The sequence below is a fragment of the Panthera uncia genome, chromosome F1 (genome assembly GCF_023721935.1).
Source record: "Panthera uncia isolate 11264 chromosome F1, Puncia_PCG_1.0, whole genome shotgun sequence".
Lineage (NCBI taxonomy): Eukaryota > Metazoa > Chordata > Mammalia > Carnivora > Felidae > Panthera > Panthera uncia.
In genome coordinates this window covers 29,929,926-29,948,828 of record NC_064813.1, presented here as the reverse complement: position 1 = coordinate 29,948,828, position 18,903 = coordinate 29,929,926, and the positions used below count along the sequence as shown (strand labels likewise).

At 50.2% G+C, this 18,903-nt stretch overlaps 2 protein-coding genes and 2 long non-coding RNA genes across 5 annotated transcripts in view; 3 read left to right on the top strand and 1 right to left on the bottom strand.

Annotated features, from left to right (window-relative positions):
- ATF3 (activating transcription factor 3) overlaps positions 1–6,767 on the top strand; it is a 12,693-nt gene extending 5,926 nt beyond the window's left edge. For both annotated transcript variants that reach the window (XM_049634182.1, XM_049634183.1), the window contains exons 2-4: positions 623–870; positions 3,973–4,076; positions 5,275–6,767. In XM_049634182.1, coding sequence (XP_049490139.1) covers positions 623–870; positions 3,973–4,076; positions 5,275–5,472 — 550 coding nt within the window. In that variant the 3' untranslated portion in view covers positions 5,473–6,767. The remainder of the gene's footprint in view (positions 1–622; positions 871–3,972; positions 4,077–5,274) is intronic.
- The window catches only part of LOC125925293 (uncharacterized), a 155,189-nt gene that overhangs the window by 111,519 nt on the left and 24,767 nt on the right, over positions 1–18,903 (bottom strand). The gene's annotated exons all lie outside the window — the stretch shown is intronic.
- On the top strand, positions 11,000–13,265 carry GARIN4 (golgi associated RAB2 interactor family member 4). Its single transcript, XM_049634181.1, has one exon. It carries the CDS (start codon positions 11,421–11,423, stop codon positions 13,209–13,211), a length of 1,791 nt encoding a protein of 596 aa, XP_049490138.1. The 5' UTR covers positions 11,000–11,420; the 3' UTR covers positions 13,212–13,265.
- Positions 16,310–18,903, top strand: part of LOC125925294 (uncharacterized) — a 13,827-nt gene continuing 11,233 nt past the window's right edge. The window contains exon 1 of the long non-coding RNA XR_007458773.1: positions 16,310–16,550. This is a non-coding gene — a long non-coding RNA (uncharacterized LOC125925294). The remainder of the gene's footprint in view (positions 16,551–18,903) is intronic.

Sequence of the window (18,903 nt, the reverse complement as noted above, 5' to 3'; positions counted from 1 at the left end):
CCCCCCCCCCCCCCCCCCCCCCGCCAACCCCAGCTCCTGCCAAACTGGGCTGAAGTAACACACCTGCTAGCTATAGTTACCATCCTCATTCTCATTGGCTTGGATCCAACTTCCGGAGGGAGAAGCTTCAGAGATTTATTTGCTAAATGCAAGGGTCCCCTAGTCTTTGCTTTCGCTTCTATTCATTGATTGATTCAACTTGATTTCAGATACCCTCCAAGTTTCTTTTCGAAACAGAGACTGAAAATGGGGTTACATAAAAGTCTCACTGATTTTTTTTTTTTTTCTTTCAATGCTCTTCCTCTTTCAGGACTGTTTGAGGCTGCATTTGCATATATGCACACCAGCCAAAACTAATATCTTTGTGAATTCAGAATAGTCTGAAATGCCACCCCTTATAAATTTCAATTAGGCATTTATCCACATCACTGAGCTGTGTATTTTAAGAACCTGTTTTACTCAAGACGAGGACGGCATGAAATGAAAACAAAACAGAAGCCTGAGGGCTTACGGGACTTTCCTCTGGGGGTGCGGCCCTGGTGTTGGAGGCCGCAGGTGTGGGGAGACTTGATCCCATGCCCCTAAATCCCTGAAGTAGCTTGGGTTTCAATATTTCTTTCAGCAAAATGATGCTTCAACACCCAGGCCAGGTCTCTGCCTCGGAAGTCAGTGCCTCTGCCATCGTCCCCTGCCTGTCCCCTCCTGGGTCACTGGTGTTTGAGGATTTTGCTAACCTGACACCCTTTGTCAAGGAAGAGCTGAGGTTCGCCATCCAGAACAAGCACCTCTGTCACCGGATGTCCTCTGCACTGGAGTCGGTCACTGTCAGCGGCAGACCCCTGGAGATGGCAGTCACGAAAACTGAGGTAGGTTCTTCTCGAGGTGCCTCTGCTTTCGATGCTTATTCATCATACCCCCACTGTGCCAGGCATGCTCCAGGCTGGGGACTGCACAGAGGGCAGTGACTGTGCTCATCACCACCAGGACCCAGCCGGCCAGACTGTGGAGCCAGGACTGGCCAGCATGCCCCGCGCTGTGTTGATGCTCACAGCCCGGCTCCAAGGCCACCTCTGTCTCTGAATTCCCCCTTGAGCAACCTTTTAGAAGACACCTGGAGTAACAGACATGGCGAGGAGTCTAACAGGTGGCTGCTGGCGATGCTGTGGTGGCCCAAGGACCTGAGGTCTTGGCTATTTTGCAGGCCTTTCCCTCATGGATAAAAGATGGGAGTGTATCAAGCTTGCTTAATCGGCCCGATCACTGTCTTTGGTTAAGGGGTAGTGGAACATGGCCAAAAAGGAACTGAGTTTAAAAGGAAAATTGTTATGAATCTTCATGATTCTATAAAAGGAGGTGGGGGTAATAATGACTCTTGCATAAGATTGATGTAAGGGTTAAATGAGACCGCGTTTGTTAAGAGTCCGGCTGTTAGTCAGCATTCCGTGACGGGCAGCGGGGGCTACCATATGATGCTGCATCCACAAGGCATCATTAGAGGCATTGTTGGGCCTCAGTTAACCTCTGGAGGCCATCATTGCCTTGTTCAATCCTGGGCAGCACAAGGGGAGCCCTGAGACACACGAGGAATTTTTTTTAATTCTGTAATTAAATATCTTGAGATAACAGGATGGAATGGAAAGTAGTAAGATCCCCATAGAAGAAAGAAAAGCAAGAAAAGCATTTTGGAAGGCTATTTGGAGGGTTCTTCAGAGGAAGAAGCAGGAGATGTCCAGTGCAGAGGACAGAATATTTCCTGCTCCGTGGAAATATTCCTTAAAGCCACCCAACTCATCCACTGATTCTGTGTTTACCAAGTCACCTTCTGATCTTAGGTCAATTTAACAAGTAGGTTTTCCTACTGGGAAGAGAATGCACCAGCTGACCTAGTTGAATATTCAGGTCCCCTTGGTTGCTATAATTCTCTTCTTAAAATAGATGCCAAGCCTGTGAAACCCATAAGCATCCTGTTGTACGTAGGCAGAGTGAGCCTGTTCCCCCAGATCCCCGTCACCTCTGGGGAGGCAACAAGATGGAATGAGGCCGTATGTCCAGGAGAGGACACAGTATGAGGAGCCAAAAGCCTGGGTTTACACCCAGGCTTTGTAGCCTATGGGTCTGGTAGCCATGAGCTAGTGATTCCTGGGCTTCTCTGGACACATTGCTGCTGGCCACTCTGTGCCTCATTTCCACATCAATACAGTGAGAGAATTGAACTAAATCATTTCTGAAAGCCTTTTCCATCTCTGACAGTGTATGACTCTGAGATTTGCTCTACTTTCAAGTACTTCCTCATTTGAGAAAACCCTGAATCCTCTCCCACTTCTCCAAAAATGTCCGTAGGGTTGCATAGGAAATACGACAGTTGCTGAGTTCTAGATGAAGATATTGATGGTGAGGTTAATAATGACAGTAACTGAAGCTTACACAGCACTGACTAAACATTATGCAAAGCATTTTAATTTTAATGAAAAAAATTGTTTTAATGTTTATTTATTTTTGAGAAAGAGCATGAGCTGGGGAGGGGCAGAGAGAGGGAGACACAGAATTTGAAGCAGGCCCCCAGGCTCTGAGCTGCCAGCACAGAGCCTGACTCAGGGCTCGAAACTACGAACCGTGAGGTCATGACCTGAGCAGAAGTTGGACGCGCAACCAACTGAGCCACCCAGGCTCCCCTAATTAATATTATGTGTATATAACTAATCTAACTGATTTGACCCTCCTCACCACCCTATTAGGTAGCTAAGATTATTGATCCCATCTTACAAGTGAGGAAACTGAGGGTCACAAGAGTATTGCAATATGCCCAAAGTCTCACAGCTAATAGGTGGTGAAGCTGGGATTCAACCCAGTTTTGTTTCAACCCAAATGTCTGCCGGTATGGCTCTGGGATCCAGGATGTAAAAGGCGAAACTGCCTCTTGCCTTGCTTTCCCCTGGGGCTTTGTTTCTCTAAATCTCTGGCCTTCAGTGCAGAGCCAAGGCCGTGTCGTCTAATCCAAAGGACTTCTAATAAGACGGATCTGCGGTGATCATTGGGTCCCAGGATTTCTTCCGTTTGAGGTGTGGCTCCCACACCCTCTCCTGCTGTCGGGAGCTGTGACAAGTGACAAGACAAGGTCTGACATTAGCAGCCTAGGCCATCACCTGCTTAGCCCACCGTGGGTGCTTCATCCTAGTCGGCCTCCAGCCTCTAAGCAAAGCCCAGTGGCCGACTTTGTGGGCTTCCCATCAGTCCTGAGACAAAGTCAGGGTCAGAGCCAACTTCCATAGAGGACCAGATCCTGAAGCAGGACAGGGTTTTATTCTTTGAGGGCCCCTCATGGCAGACTCCGAGTGGGGCACAGAGGAAGAGGTCAATATTTATTTGCTGGATGAATCAATGGTTGGTTCATGTTTACCACCCACAGGTGGTACCAAGCCATGGGCTGATAATGCCGCTTTGTTTGGGCGATGCTCCTGGGTTCCTCTTTTCCGGGAGCTCCATGAGCTTCTTGTGAATTCATGAAGGAGGTGCTTTAATGCTCTGGGTGAAGATAGAGGTGAATGGGGGTCAAGTCAAAGAAAAGGCAGGAGGGAGAGGGTGGCCAGGTGATATTCCCGAAGCCATGCCTAGATCTAGGGGAAAGGACGTATTGACCAAACAGAATCCATTTCCTGCTCTAAATGATTACAGTTTTCATCCAGTAGTTATCAGTTTGAATATACAACTCATTTCAAAATCCCAATGCATTTTTGAACAAGCTGAGTTTTATTTCTTAATATTGCCCGCGTAACTTGAACGAACGGTTCCTTGGTTTTCATTATCTGTTCGCAAGCGTGTGCGTGTGGAGAGGTTTCATGCCGAGGCCCTTAGCGCTGGGGCTGCCCTGGTTCCCTCTGTGCTGGCAGTGAAAGGCGGTGTATTCAAGGTGGGTTGCATGTCTTGATCTCTTGCCTCCCATGACGTGTGTGGTCCTTTCACTCGTAAAGGTAGCCCCGGAAGAAGACGAAAGGAAAAAGAGGCGGCGGGAAAGAAATAAGATTGCAGCTGCCAAGTGCCGCAACAAGAAGAAGGAGAAGACAGAGTGCCTGCAGAAGGTGAGTCCTCCCCACCTCGCCCCCTCCTCTTGCTCATGCCTGCCCCCCACCAGCCTCATGCTGCTGTCACAAAGGGAGTCAAAAAGCCCCCTACCCAGGAGTGTTTTCTCGAGAAGGACGTGTAGCTGTAGCAGAAAGGTCACTTGATAGATGAGGAGGTAACAAACTATCAGCACAACGAAGGTGACGCTGGATGTATGAGAAGCAGGTGTGTGCACTGGAAGCCGCAGGCTGTCTGGTGCCCAGGTTCCCAGCAGCCCTGGCCCGTCCATACACGTCCAGCAGCTTCCAGGCTGCAGGATACATCAGCCCAGTTAAAGAAGCTTCATTCACCCGTTTTAACGAGAAAAGGAAGCTGCCAGCTCTCAACTGGCTCAGAATGAAAAGCCTTTAATTAATCTCTTCAAACAAGTTATTTCCTTAATCCGAAAGCAGTGGTTATACTTTTTTTTTTTTTTTTTTTTGAGTTCTTGTGTGTTCTTAACTCTGCTGCCCTTCTTGGCTCATCCAATAGTCTGAGCTCCTGGCTGTGTTCAGTCGGCTCCCCTTCCTGAAGGGAAAAGCACGGGAGGGAATGGCATCTCAGGGCAGGAGGGGTGGGCCACGGCCCTGTCCTTCCAGGCTGTGTCCTGTCCCCCGAGTGTGGACAGGCCAGGGCAGAGTCTTCGCCCAGGTCCCACAGGCCCCCAAGGAGTCTGTTGATTGCTTCGGGGAGGCGATGAAAATCGAGACACTGTATGTGTTGCCATGTACATTTTTCTCAATGAAACCAGTGACTCTCAAAAGCCTAAGCACCGTGGGTCTGCATTTCTTCCCAGCCCTCAAGGCCCATGTGGGTCCAGGAGAGCTACACATGGGCTGTTGGACTCATACAAAGGAGATCTCTGAGCCATTGGCTCTACTGCAGTGTCATTACCACGGGAGCCACAGCCCTCCCTCAACCTTGAGCGGAAACTCAAGGGCATCTCTGAAGAAGCCTCCAAGTTCAAAGGCTTCTCTGGGGGCTGGATTCTCCCAGACCTAATGCTGCTGTCCCAGCTTTGTGGGGACGCTGTACCAGGGAGCCCACAGCACTCCCTCTGCAGACCATTCCCACCTCGATGAACCCCGATGACTGTGACCACCGCCACCCCAAGCCACCTTCCTCTTCACTGGAACCTTGGCCGCACTCCTAATAATTCTCTTGCTTGCCCCCCAGGAGTCGGAGAAGCTGGAGAGCGTGAATGCCGAACTGAAGGCCCAGATCGAGGAGCTCAAGAATGAGAAGCAGCATTTGATATACATGCTCAACCTTCATCGGCCCACGTGTATTGTCCGGGCTCAGAATGGGCGGACTCCAGAAGATGAGAGAAACCTTTTTATCCAACAGATTAAAGAAGGAACATTGCAAAGCTAAGCAGTTGTGGTATGGGGGCAATTGGGGAGTCCTCATTGAAACCTTCTACATCCCAAACCCTGAAGCCATTGGAGATCTGACTTCCTGTGCACCTCTCGCATCCCAGCAGTGAAGCACCATCGAGGCAGAAGAGCCCTTGGTGACTCAGCTGGGCCTTTCCTCTCTGCACCAGAGTGGACTTTGGACCGGGGCAAGGGCATCTTTTGTCTTAACTCCAGGATTTAGGCCTTAACCATCCTGGCTATTCTTGGATGCTGCAGATGGCCCCTGGTTAGGGTCCTGCTCATCTTTTGCCTGGATTCTACAAAAACAAACAAACAAACAAATAAAGCCAGGACTCTCACCATAGGACTCATGCTGAAGAAGTGTCTGCACATTGGGTGGGTGGAGTGGGGCCACCTCCTGAGCTGCCACTGCCACTGCCACCATCACATATAGGGACACAGAGTGAGAACGGCATTTAGCGAAGTTGTACAATGGCCAGGGTTGTGCTTTCTAGCAAACATGCTGTTATGTACAGGAATTACTGTGTGCAAGGCATTTGTTTCAAAGCTAGGCATTGTGTTCTTCTGATGTTTGTTTTGCACAACACTGGTGTGATTTTCCTCAGATCTGGTTTCTGAGGGTTTGGTGGGGGAGGCGGCTACCACCATATGCAGTGTCTTACAAAATGCTGAGGTGGCCGCAAGAGCTCATCAGCCCCGGGAGAACAGAATTCTGCTGGCGAGCAGCGTAGTTTTGTGCCAACAGAGAAAGCTGCCTTTCCCTCGGCGCCCAGGCATTAACGCAGAATTTGTGGGCATGACTGTAGGCCCTCTGTTGCAAACTCAGTTACAATGTCACAGGAAGAAAGCAGAAAGAAAGTCCAACTTCCAAAGGGTTAGGACTCTCCCCTCGGTGACTTAGGTCAGGAGTTCTTTCTAGGCCAGAAGAGCCAAAGAATATTCCATTTTCCTTTTCTTGCAGTTGAAAACCACATCCAGTGGAGACAAGTTTGAAGCCAGGTGATGCCTGGGTTTTAGCATTATTGGGTGTTAGTGGCATTGTTTGTCATGCAGATGTTGGCAGAAATCTGGCCCAGAGCATTTATAACTGTGAGAGGTCATTCACACTGGCCACAGGACTCTGGCTACTGTCTGTTTAAATTCTGATGTTTCTGTGAAATCCTCAGAGTGTTCAATCCTACTCGGTAGTATCATTACAATTTTTATGTAAGAGGAAATATTACTTATTTATCCTAGTATTCCTAACCTGTCGATATAATAAATATTGGAACCAAGACATGGTAAACTTAAGTGTTGTGCTGGTTTCTGTTCTTTTAAATGTGTTGGTTGTTGAGATTTACTCATTCCCCACGCCCTCCCTCTCCATTGAGGGCGAGGGGCATTGAGCCTAAAAATTCTCCAAGTGTCATCCTTTGCTTTTTGGCGTGCCACTTAGGTGGGACAGTTGACTTTCAATCCTGTTCCTCGGTCTATAGCATCTGATACTCAATTTCTCATTAGCAAACCCTAGAACACAGCGCCAACCGGGTATATCCTTTAGACCAACTGTTTGCTGTTTAGAGTTTGGATATACAACCTGAATTGCTAAATACCTCCGCTAGTTCCTCTGAATGTACGGATGCCTAAAACGTACACCTGTTTTCCAGCTTGAGCCCTGGACACTGTACATTCTGCCACAGAACACCTCTTAAAGTATCTACTTGATTACAGCTATTGTCTCAAATATGTGTCTTATTGTTGCAAATACGTATTTCGAATGTGAGGAAAGAATGGAGGGGGGAAGAGAGGGAGACAATAATTTTTGACCGGACAGGTGTGATAGTGCAAAGAAAGGTATTCCACCTAACTTTCTGGAATCTCCAGGACATATGATTCCTTAGGTCTGGAACAGAATCGGGCTCCCTTGCTCTTGGCCTGTGCAAATTGGTATCCCTCACAGGCGAGAAATAAACACTGGCTGCTCTGCTGCTAACGCCGTTCTTCAGAGAGATAGTAGCTTCATTAAATGTTAAGATTGATGCACATGAATGGGGAGCCCGCCTCTCTGAACTCATGTATGTTTCCTCTAAACTCTCACCTGTGACACAGGTGTCCTGATTTTGCTGCTTTATTTGCACATCAGGGATAGTTCCCAGTCTGCAAGGAGCCCTCTGGTTGAAGTACCATTCACCACTTCTTTTAGGAGATCATCTATTTTCTTTAAGATAGGGGGACAGGAGGGGAGGGGGGAGGGGGGGGGAATTCCTCGCATTTACCCTCTGGTTGTAGATATAGGTGCCCCCGATCAGCTGTTAGGAAACTCAAGACCGGTTTTGAAGCTGCCAGGGACAACAATGGATTGGAGAGGAAGGAAGTGGGTGGTGGCTATGGCCAGAAAAATGGATCTGAAAAATACGGTTACTGGATATGGTTATATGGTTACTGGAACTGACAGCTCTTTTACCAAATGCACTAAAAAAGTTTTGCTTTCTGCAGCCAAGATTATGTTCTGATACTTTAATAAAAGACAAAAAGATGACTATGTATTTACCATCAAGTCGTTTAGTTCCTCTTGTTTCACACTCGATGGAGAGGGAAGGTTGGGAGGGTCTGAGAATAAACTTGAAAGGGACCTCCGCCAGAGTCAGGCACCTGGGCTATGGTGCCTTTCCATGGGGCTGCCTCCTGCCATGGTGGTGACGTCACACTAGCAGGGCCTGGAGGGCCCGGCCTCCCTCCTGACCTCATCCCTGTCCCCTCGCCTTTCCCGGAGATCTGGCCTGACACCTCTTTCGGGATAAAGAGTTTTAAAGGGTTCTGGTCCAGAGGGATTCTGGAATTAAAACTCACTTTCTGCCAAGAGCTAAACTGTTATTTCCCATCTTTATCCTAATTTCTCCCCACGGGCTTTGAATAAACCCTTGAAACCCAAACCCCGATCAAGCCTTTTCTCTCTTCCCATCCCATACTCTTTGGTTGTGTTCAGTTTCTCTATGGAGTGGACAGTGTTTTCATGGATCCGCCTGAGGTAAAACTTCAGAGGAGGCCAATTTTGCCCATGGATCATACTTCTGTGTTCTCATAGTGGCTCTAACCCCAGAAGCATCTTTTTTGTCGTCTCAAAAACTGCTCTCGAGAAGAAATTCACCTGAGACTTAAAGGGCCAGTTGAGGATGAATGTTAATGAGAGCTACCATTTATTTAGACAATATGTGCAACCTTTACATGGCAGTATCTCATTTCATCCTCAGTGACTTGTCCCCATTTTACAGATGAAATGGAAAACTGAGTAGCTCGCTCTAGATCACACCATTGACCTTTCTCTAAAGGGTTCCAAGCAGGAGTGTATATTTGTGTGTGTGTGTGTGTGTGTGTGTGTGTGTGTGTGTGTGTGTGAGAGAGAGAGAGAGAGAGAGAGAGAGAGAGAGAGAGAGAATACACCCAACATAAAATCTGCCATTGTACCTATTTACAGTGTACAACTCAGTATATTCACAATACTGGGTAACTATTACCACTACCTAGTTCCAGAATTTACATCCCCCACAAAGTAAATCCTGGACCTATTAAGCAGCCACTCCCCATTCTCCCCTCGCTCCAGCCTCAGGCAACCACTAATATAAACTCTGTCTCTATGGATTCACCTCTTCTGGATATCTCATATAAATAGATTCACATGGTATGTGGCCTTTTGTGTCTGGCTTCTTTCACTTAACATAATGTTTTCAGGATTCATCCACGTTGTAGCAGGTATCAGCATTGCATTCCTTTTTATGGCTGAGTAACATTCCACTGTATGGATAGACCACATTTTGTTTATCCTTTCACCTACTGAACAGGTGTGTGTATTTTAATGGAAAGATTGCCTTTGTTTTCAAGGACTGAATCTCTAAGGTAGAATTTCAGGAAAGATTTCATCAACCTGGAGGATGAGAGTTGGGAGGTGTGTTTCTCAGAACTTTCAAGTAACAATTTAGAAATTACGGGGGGCGTCTGGGTGGCTCAGTCGGTTAAGCATCTGACACTTGATATCGGCTCAGGTCATGATCTCGCAGCTTCATGGGTTCAAGCCTCACATCAGGCACGGCTCTGGCAGTGCAGAGGCAACTTAGGATTCTCTGTCTCCCTTTCTCTCTGTCTTTCCTCCCACCCACTCCCCCACCCTGTCTCTCTCAAATAAATGGACTTTAAAAAAAAAATCTTTAGAACTGACTGACACACTCTGGGGCGCCTGGGTGGCTCAGCTGGTTAAGCGTCCAGCTCTTAGTTTCAACTCAGGTCATGATCTTACGGTTTCGTGGGTTCGGGCCCCACGTCGGGCTCTGCGCTGGCAGTGTGGAGCTTGCTTGGGATTCTCTCTCTCCCTCTCCTTTTGCCCCTCCCCCACTCACACTGTGTCTGTCTCTCTCAAAATAAATAAATAAACTTAAAAAAAAAAGAAATTACACATTCTGCGTCTAGCTCTGTGGGGGGGGGGGGGGCGATAAGGCAGGAAGTATGGTGGCACACACTCCCCATAGGTGTCACTGCTTTCAAACCACTCGTGCATGGTAGGGAGGTTGCTACAGGAGGATGTTTGGCAGCCTCTTGGAATTGAAGATTACATCCCAGGCCCCCCGCCCCCTTCATTTCACTGGGGAAGAAGGGAAGAAAACTGGGGGTCTTCAGAGAGAATAACTAGGTGTCCATACACAGGCTGTTTATGAAAACATAATGGAGGGAAGGAACAAAGATGGCCGCCTGGATAATTTAGTCCCCACTTCAGCCCAGCCACTGCCTGTAGTAGTCGTCTTGGGTTCTGCCCATGACATCTATATATATACACACACCTATGGAGTTACACAACTTCCAACAGTGCATCAAACGGCTCTTCTTGAAGGTAGTTAAATCAGACTGGTTTGAAAAGCGTGTGGCTGGAGCAAGGTTTCTTCGTGAAGGCAAAGTACTGGAGTGGTTCAGAACAAAGGCTTTGGGATCAGCTAGACCCGCATTCAAATACTGCCTCTACTACCATTACTTCTGTGAAGTTAGGCAAATGATGCCTCAGTGTCTTCACCTGTAAAACGGGACGTAATGACAGTACCAAACTCAATGGGCTCTTAATGGTCATATGTGAAGAACATAGCAGGGCACCTCGGGGATGAGTTTTAATGTTATTATTAATGGTTGCTATCTTCCATGTTACTGAGATTTTATGAAAAAGCAAGCGAAGGACCAAGACTGCCAGTTCAAGGTTATTGGATAAAATGAAACCACGAGCTCAGATGTCTCCAAGTGTATCCCATCACCTTCTATTCCTATGGATTTTGTCCAGTTGCTGAATCTTTTGCATCTGGGGGAGGATTAAAAAAAAAAAAAAAAAAAGATCCCCACACAAAATGTTCCCATTTGAAGACATTTTTATTTTGATGCCCACCTGAGTCCCTGGCAGGATGGGCCTGTCCTCGGTGGGGGCAGTGGGGCTGTTTGGGGAGGAGGATGGTGGCCATGCCCTGAGGGGGCTGCCTGGGGGATGAGAACAAAGGGGTATGTGACAGTGACAGGTCACAAAGGGCAGCAGAGGATAAATATGGCTGCGCAGGGGTTAGTTAGGCTGAGTTAGTTCTGTCATCAGGTCTGCAGTTCCCGGCCTCTCAGGGAGATAAAACTTCAGGGGTGGAGGTGAGGTGGAGGAATCCACCATACATCTCCGCACCCTTGCAGAATTTCAGTCTGGGGTCCAGGCACCCTACAGCACCCCCTCTGTAATCCTCTGAGCTCCCACCCTCACTCGTGTCTCTGGGAGGCTCTGAGGCAAAGGGGGGTGGCCCCCGTGGGGTGGGGTGGGGTGGGGTTGAGACACTGGCCATAGAGCCACCTGTGTGACACAGGAGCTCGGCTATATACCCTCTGCCAGCCAGGCCAAGGGAGAGAAGATCCAGGGACCCGCCTTGCCCGCACTGCCTCTTGTGATAGGAGAGAGTCATGAACCCCGAGTCTCTGCTCCCCTATCACACAGCCCACAGCCGCTCCGCAGTGGGCATGTTCAACACGGCCATGGGGAAACTACAGCGACACCTGCACAAGGGGGAGTACGACATCTTCAAGTACGCGCCTATATTTGAGAGCGACTTTATCCAGATCACCAAAAGGGGAGAAGTAATCGATGTGCACAACCGGGTCAGAATGGTGACCGTGGGCATCGCGTCCACCAGCCCCATCCTCCCGCTACCGGACGTCATGCTGCTGGCCCGACCGGCCACCGGCTGTGAAGAGCATGGCGGGCGTGGCCAGGCCACCAAGGGAAAAGGCCGCAAGGCTACCAAGACCTTAGAGCTCACCAGGCTCCTTCCCTTGAAGTTCGTGAGGATCTCCATTCACGACCGCGAGAAACAACAGCTGCGCCTCAAGTTCGCCACCGGCCGCTCGTGCTACCTGCAGCTGTGCCCCGCTCTGGACGCATGGGAAGACCTCTTCACCTACTGGGAAAAGCTCGTGTACCTCCTGCGACCACCAGTGGACAGCAACAGCAGTACGTACGCCCTTCCAGCGGAGGACATGCTTTGCATGCCTGTGTTTGAGGAAGAGAAGAGGAGCCCAGCAGGGGCGGATTTCCAAGGAAAGGGCTATCAGGACCAGGTCAGCATCAGGAGCCTCCACGTGGTCTCCGAGGTGGCCGGGGCCACCTCTGCAGCTTTTGCAGGTGGGGAGGGGACCCGTCAGGCCTCCCACAAACCCGATGCAGCCGCCGCCACCCCAAAACCTGCAGAGCTCCACAGGGAGTCGGCGGCAGAGCCACACGTAGAGCTGGCGGCAGCCGTGGCAGCGCGGGAGGCGGCGGGGGCGGCAGCGGTGGTGACAGGAGGGACGGCCGCGGGGTTCGCAGCAGGGATCGCAGCGGACACCGCGGCAGGCGCTTTGAGCGTGGCCTTGACCAAGTCAGCCGCCCCGGATCGGCTAGGCGCGGCCGTAGCAGGTGCAGCCACCGCGGGGCCGGGAGGAAGCAGGACCAACCTAGCCATTGCGGGCACCGCCAACCTCTCCCCGGAGAGCAGGAACGTGGCCTTGGCAGGTGCCGCGAAGATCCCCGGGTTTACTTCCGGCTCGTCGACCAGCCTCTCCCAGCGGGCCGGCAGGACCCCGACCTTCGCAGGGACAGAGGGCGCCCGCAAGACTGTGGCGGGAAACGTGGAGAGAGCGCTCCTCTCCGACGCGCAGAGCGGAGGCGCGGAGGGTGAGCAGGCGGGAAGGCAGCCGCGCAAGGGCTGGAGGGAGCGCAGGGACAAGGAGCGAACCTTTCGGGGCTCCCGTCGCCGCAGGGCAGCCGACACGCGCCACAAGGCTGGGGGGGACAAGACCAACCGGAAACCCTCCGGGCGGTCCTTAGCCGGCCACAGAGCCGCGAGGGAGGACAAGGACAAGGCCCGCGGCAGCCCGGGGGGCGGGAGGCGAGCCCCCCACAAAGGTATCGGCCACGCGCCCATCCCCAAGGAGCCCAGGGCCTCCCACAAATCGGGGCGGAGCTTATCCACCGCCAGCTCGGGGTTAGCCACCAAGAGGCTGGGCAGGATCGGGTTGTTCCTGAGGAACGTCAAAGCCAACCTTACTACCAGGACCACGGGCTCCCTACGCGGCAGAGACGTGGGCGTGCTGCCTAAGGCGGTGCACAGGAGCGGGCTGGAGGCCATCGAGGCCTCGGAGAACTGCCAGGGCCTGGAGAGCGCGGGGAGAGGGACATCTGACATTATGGAGACAGTGACCTTCGAAGCCCCTTAGTAGGGCTTTCCTCACAGCAGTTTAAATAAAGAACCATATAATCTGAGAATGGCATGCTGCATTCTGTCTGAATTTCTAGGTCCTGCAGCCCAGTAGTGACCTCACACTACTGTGAGGTCAGGAGGGGTCCGGTCTGAGACCCTGGGGTGGGGTCAAGGGCAGCCCCCACCTCACACTGCTGCTCAGAGCCAAAGGAGTGCTTCATCTTGCCTCAAGGCCCATCTGGCTTGTTCCTGAGGGCCACGGCTGAAAGTCAAACTATGGCCTGGAAAGCTCTTCCTTTTCTTCCATCCTTTCTCTATAAACAGCCCTTCCCCCTTGCAGGTCCATAGACCCAGCAAGAACAGGACTCCCATACCCTCAGGCCAGTCAGTGGAGGGTACCAGGGTAGAGCTGCAAACAGTCTCCAGGGTCTATTCCAATTCCAAGGGAGAAATTGGTTCTAAGACGGTGAGAATGTTAGCAAGACACTGCGCCCACAGCCCAAATTCCCATCAACACAATTGAGAGTACAGTAGGATATGTATAGAGATAGACCTACAGCAGTGAAAATGAAGGGCAGCTACACCCTGGCTCCACGCATTGGCAGAGGGAAAAACCTATTCTGTGACTATAGCCTATACCACTTACAGAACAGTTCAAAACCATGTTTGAAACTGTAGATACAAAATTCATGGGGGAAGCCAAGACGGGATCACGAGGTGAACACAGGGCTTTCAGTGGTGTTGATCGATCTCCTAAGCAAGGCGGTGGGGTGGGTACATGGGCACACAGCTGTATTTTTCACATTACTCTCTCTGCAATCAGAATGGTCCTAGAGTCACCATGGCAACAGTGATGAAGTTCTTGCCTTGGATGTCCCTAACCAATGCCTTATCCCTTATGTGTTCACTCTTAGGTACTGCTATGACCATATTACAAGATCCAGTTTAAGGAGACAATTTAATCCTCGTTTGGTTATTAAAAAAGGAATAATATCTCTATTTTACAGATAGAAGCACTGAGGCTCAGAAAACTTGGAACTTTTGTAGAACAGTGATCCATCGGCCCACCCCCGACCCCACTTCTGTATGCAAAGCATTCTCAACGCTATGTTCCAAAACACTCTGCAACAAATGGACTGGATTAAGGGGAGGGAGGGATGAGAGCTGGGGAGACTCCTGACTGTGACCCGGTTTGGGGATATCCGTGAGCCCACAGTCCTCAGCTGGCCTTATCTCCAGAGTGTCCAGACCACCTTCGAGCTGTGTCCCCAGCCTCTGCATGACCTCCTGCCTGGGATTCCGGGGACCAGTCCCTGCTGGGGCTGCCTCTCCCTACGACCCATTCCTCTGGCAGCCACTAATTAAATGTTGGTATGGAGAAACCATCCTGAGCTCGGTTTTCAAAAGTTTAAAAGGGTTTCTCCTTGCCAAATCTCTCCTTCTGGGGTTCAGAACACAAATCCTTAAACCTCACGTGAGGGAGGTTATTTGTTAGGTCCAAGCAACACAGATGCTCTGACTTTTGCAGCCCTCCTTGGGGGGGAGGGGAGGGGTCTCTTCTGTTGGTTAAGGGAATGGTGGCCACGGGGCGGGGCCTGGGGCACGGGTGAGGAAGGAAGACAGCCAGAGACCTACACACATCCACCGTTTCCTCCAGCGAAACAAGGTTCACAACCCCAGGCTGGAGAATTATTGGAGTGAGTCAAGTCATTCTTAAAGAATGGAACATGCCCGGTGAGGAAAACAACCTAGAATCATTAACCCAGAGCCTCGGAGAAGACTGGGAGCTGCAGGGGGACAGAATTAATGGTTTACTCTTAACCAGCTTTCCCCTGGATTCAAGGTGGGGAAATTACAAAAAGACCACATCACATTCTTTTGATCCTGTGATTCCACCCAGGCAAGTGCAGGTAAACACTGGTCTGGAAGAAGAAATTGCAATAAAGACATCTGCATAGAACTTAGTCGTTTAATGGCACGTAGGTTCTTTAATGTACGTGCCTCCTTCTGCTTCTCACATGTCTCCACTTTGCAGATGGGCAAATGGGGGTTCAGAGCATTTGAAAGACTTGCTCAAGGTGGAGGTGATGGTGCAGAGAGGGGATGATGCAACTCCTTTCATGTATCACCTACTGAGTGCCAACTCCACATCCCACAGGGAGGGACAGGGACAATGGAGAAAATAGGGCAGGCTTGGGTCATCATCACAATGCTCAGTGACAGATACAATGAGAGATGCATGTTCGGGGAACAGGATCTATTCAGAGGAGGGGTTCTGGGGCATGGGAAGGAGTCTTGGGTCAGGGAAGGGTTCACAGAGGAACTGGCAGTTTTAAGAATGACTAGGTCTCTGCCAGGTGGAGGAGGCATGGGGAGTAAGGGCAAAGCTGGAGGAGGTGCAGGTCACAGAAAAGGATGCGTGCAAAGTACGAAGCCTTGAAATATTACGATGTGTTGAGCAACTACAGGATTTCAGTATTGCTGGTTGGAGCACAAGGGGAGAAGAGGAACATGAGGCTGGAGAATCAGGCAGCTGGATCTTCGGGCACCTGGGGTGCTGCGTGAATGTCCAGGATTTGGGGAGCCATTGAAGGCCAGCGTCTGACGGGAGTAAGTTCTCTCTGGCTCCAGAGTGGACAGCTGATGGACAGGGGGCTGTCTGGAGACAGGGGATCCTCCAGGAAGCCATTCCATTAATCCTGCCCAGAGATGGGGAATCCTGATCCTGGGTGGCAGTGGGGGAAACAGAAGGGAGGTGGGGTCCAGAGGTGTGAAATGATGGAACAGGACAATTTCCACCCCACATCCTGAAAGACCGGGAGATCATGGTGTAGGCTCAGCTAAAGGAGGCGGAAATGACAAAAGTGGAAGGCCCTCACTCTGTGGAAAGCAAGGAGGAACGTGTTAAGATATAAAACAGCTTCTAGGTGGCTAAGGGGTAAAACACCAGGACAAGGCAGCCAAAGGGAACTGGAGAGGAGAGGAGACACTGCCTGAACTGTTCCTTGCCCATGGGGACAGGAGGTATTCCCACAGAACCCTCCTCACTGTGCCCAAGAGTCGCCCGGCAGAGCCCCTTGTGGCCACATCCTGGTAATGCAGACTGCTGCTTGAAAGAGAAGAGCCAGGACTGAGGCCGAGTGGCAGTCACGCCTTCCCTTTGTCACACCACAGTTAGCATAACACCAATCCCAGAGGTGTGAGCTGGGAGGGAGGGGTCTGAGTCAAGAGGATGCACCTCATCCAGGCTGCAGGGCTCCAAGCCTCTGGCAGAATGTGGAGTGACCACAAGACGGGTGCCCTGGGAGGTTGGGGGTTCTGACTCAAGGGGACAGAGTGACCATCAAGAAAAGAGGTAGGGTCTGGGGTGCCTGGGTGGCTCAGTCGGTTAAGTGTCCGAGTTCGGCTCAGGTCATGATCTCGCAGTCTGTGGGTTCGAGCCCCGCGTCGGGCTATGTGCTGACAGCTCAGAGCCTGGAGCCTGCTTCAGATTCTGTGTCTCCCTCTCTCTCTGCCCCTCCCCGACTTGTACTCTGTCTCTGTCTCTTGAAAATAAATAAACGTTAAAAAATTAAAAAAAAAAACGAATAGAGGTAGGGTGGAGTTATGGTCAGGGTCCCTCTGCAACCTAGAAGTCATTCGAGAAACAACTGTTGAACACCTACTGTGGGCAAGATAGGAAATCAGGGCCCATGAAGATGTTCATGTACACACACACACGCCAGTACCACAAGCCAAAGTGTGGCAGTGGCCTTGGGCAGTGTATAGAAAGAGGCATCACAGAGAAGGGAAGGTCTGAGCAGAGAGATGATGGAGAAAAAAAAAAGACTTGGGCATTTTGGGATCTTGGGAGATGTTTCTAGATGACAGACAAGTGCAGTGTGCCCAGGATGTAATGTGCTTAGGGGATGGGGAGGGGTGAAGTGCGGGGTGGGGGGGTGAGAGCGTGGTGGGAAATGAGGCTGGAAGGGGAGACGAGGCCAGAATGCTGGATAAACCCCTGAACCCCCTGATCTTCACTACTGCAGATGGAACCTGTAATGCAGAGGTGAGGGGGATATAGAGCTGGATTTTCCTGGAGAAGAGCACAAGACCCGAAAATGTGTTATAGAGGTGCATGTCTTCCCACACTAAGTGGGTGTCTTCTCACAGGTGTGCTGGGGTGCTGATACCCATCATCTTTGGGGCACCTGGACGACCTACCAGTTGGTTTTGGCTGCCAATAGCCCCATCTGATACCCCGGAATGCCCTTCCAGTGTTGCCATTTTCTACATGTGCCATGGCCTGCAAAAGGCTGGGAAAGACCCTCCTCGATATGCACGTCACGTGCACACAGTGCGGTTGGCAGCAAAGAGCCACTGAGAAGCACCTTCCTTGGTGGGCTGGCCTGTTCCCCACAGTTCCAGTCGCTGCTGGCCACATCACCCTGGTTTTCTTCTCCCACGGACATCGCCACAGGCCCCAGCACCTTGCCATAATGCAATTTACACTGGTTTTGGAAAGTATTTCATAAAAAAAAAAAATGCTTTATGAAGCCAAATTCGTTTTTGAAAGACTTATCCTTTGCTTTGAGAGTATGTCTTTCCTCCTGTTTTTAACATTTTAGTTTGAAGTATAACATATGTACCCAAAACCCCCACATAACTAGCACCAGTGATGAATCAGAACATCAACACAGGGGCGCCTGTGTGGCTCAGTTGGTTGAGCGTCCGACTTTAGCTCAGGGCATGATCCTGTGGTTCATGGGTTCGAGCCCCACGGTGGGCTCGTTGCTGACAGCTCGGAGCCTGGAGCCTGCTTCAGATTCTGTGTGTGTGTGTGTGTGTGTGTGTGTCTGTGTGTGTGTGTCTGCCCCTCCCCCGCTTGCTCGCATGTGTGCTCTCTCTCTTTCAAAAATAAACAAACATTAAAAAAAAAAAAGAACCTCACCACAACTCTAGAAGCCCCCCTCATGTTCTCTTTCAGTCACTACCGCCAAAGGTAAACATTATCCTGACTTCTAACACCATAATTAATTTTACTTTGTTTTTCAACTTTATGCCAACGGAATCACACTGTATATATTCTTTGACTCTGGTTTCTTTCCCTCAGCCTCCTATTCGTGAGATTTGCCCAGGATTTTTTTTCTGGCAACAATTCATTCATTCTCATTGCCATACAGTATTTCATCGCAAAAATATTCTCCCATTTATTTATTCATTCAGCTGCTGGAGGGTGTTTGGGTTGTTTCCAATTTTTGACTATTAGGAATCGTGCTGCTATGAACATTTATATGCAGACCTTTGGGTAAAAATATACATAAAATTCTGTCAGGCGTATACTTCGAAATGGAATTGAATATATGCATATGTTCAGTTTTAGATGATATCCCAAAGTGACTGTGCCATTACACACGCCTGCCAGGAACGCGTGAGCCTTCTGGTTGTCACATCCTTGCCAACATTTGATGTTGCTCATCTCTTTCCTTTGAAAACCATTCTGGTGGGGTGAAGTGCCTTTTCTCCCTTTCTCACAAAAATGCACTTTTTTTTTTATTTTATAATATATGAAATTTACTGTCAAATTGGTTTCCATACAACACCCAGTGCTCATCCCAAAAGGTGCCCTCCTCAATACCCATCACCCACCCTGCCCTCCCTCCCACCCTGCCCTCCCTCCCACCCCCCTTCAACCCTCAGTTTGTTCTCAGTTTTTAACAGTCTCTTAT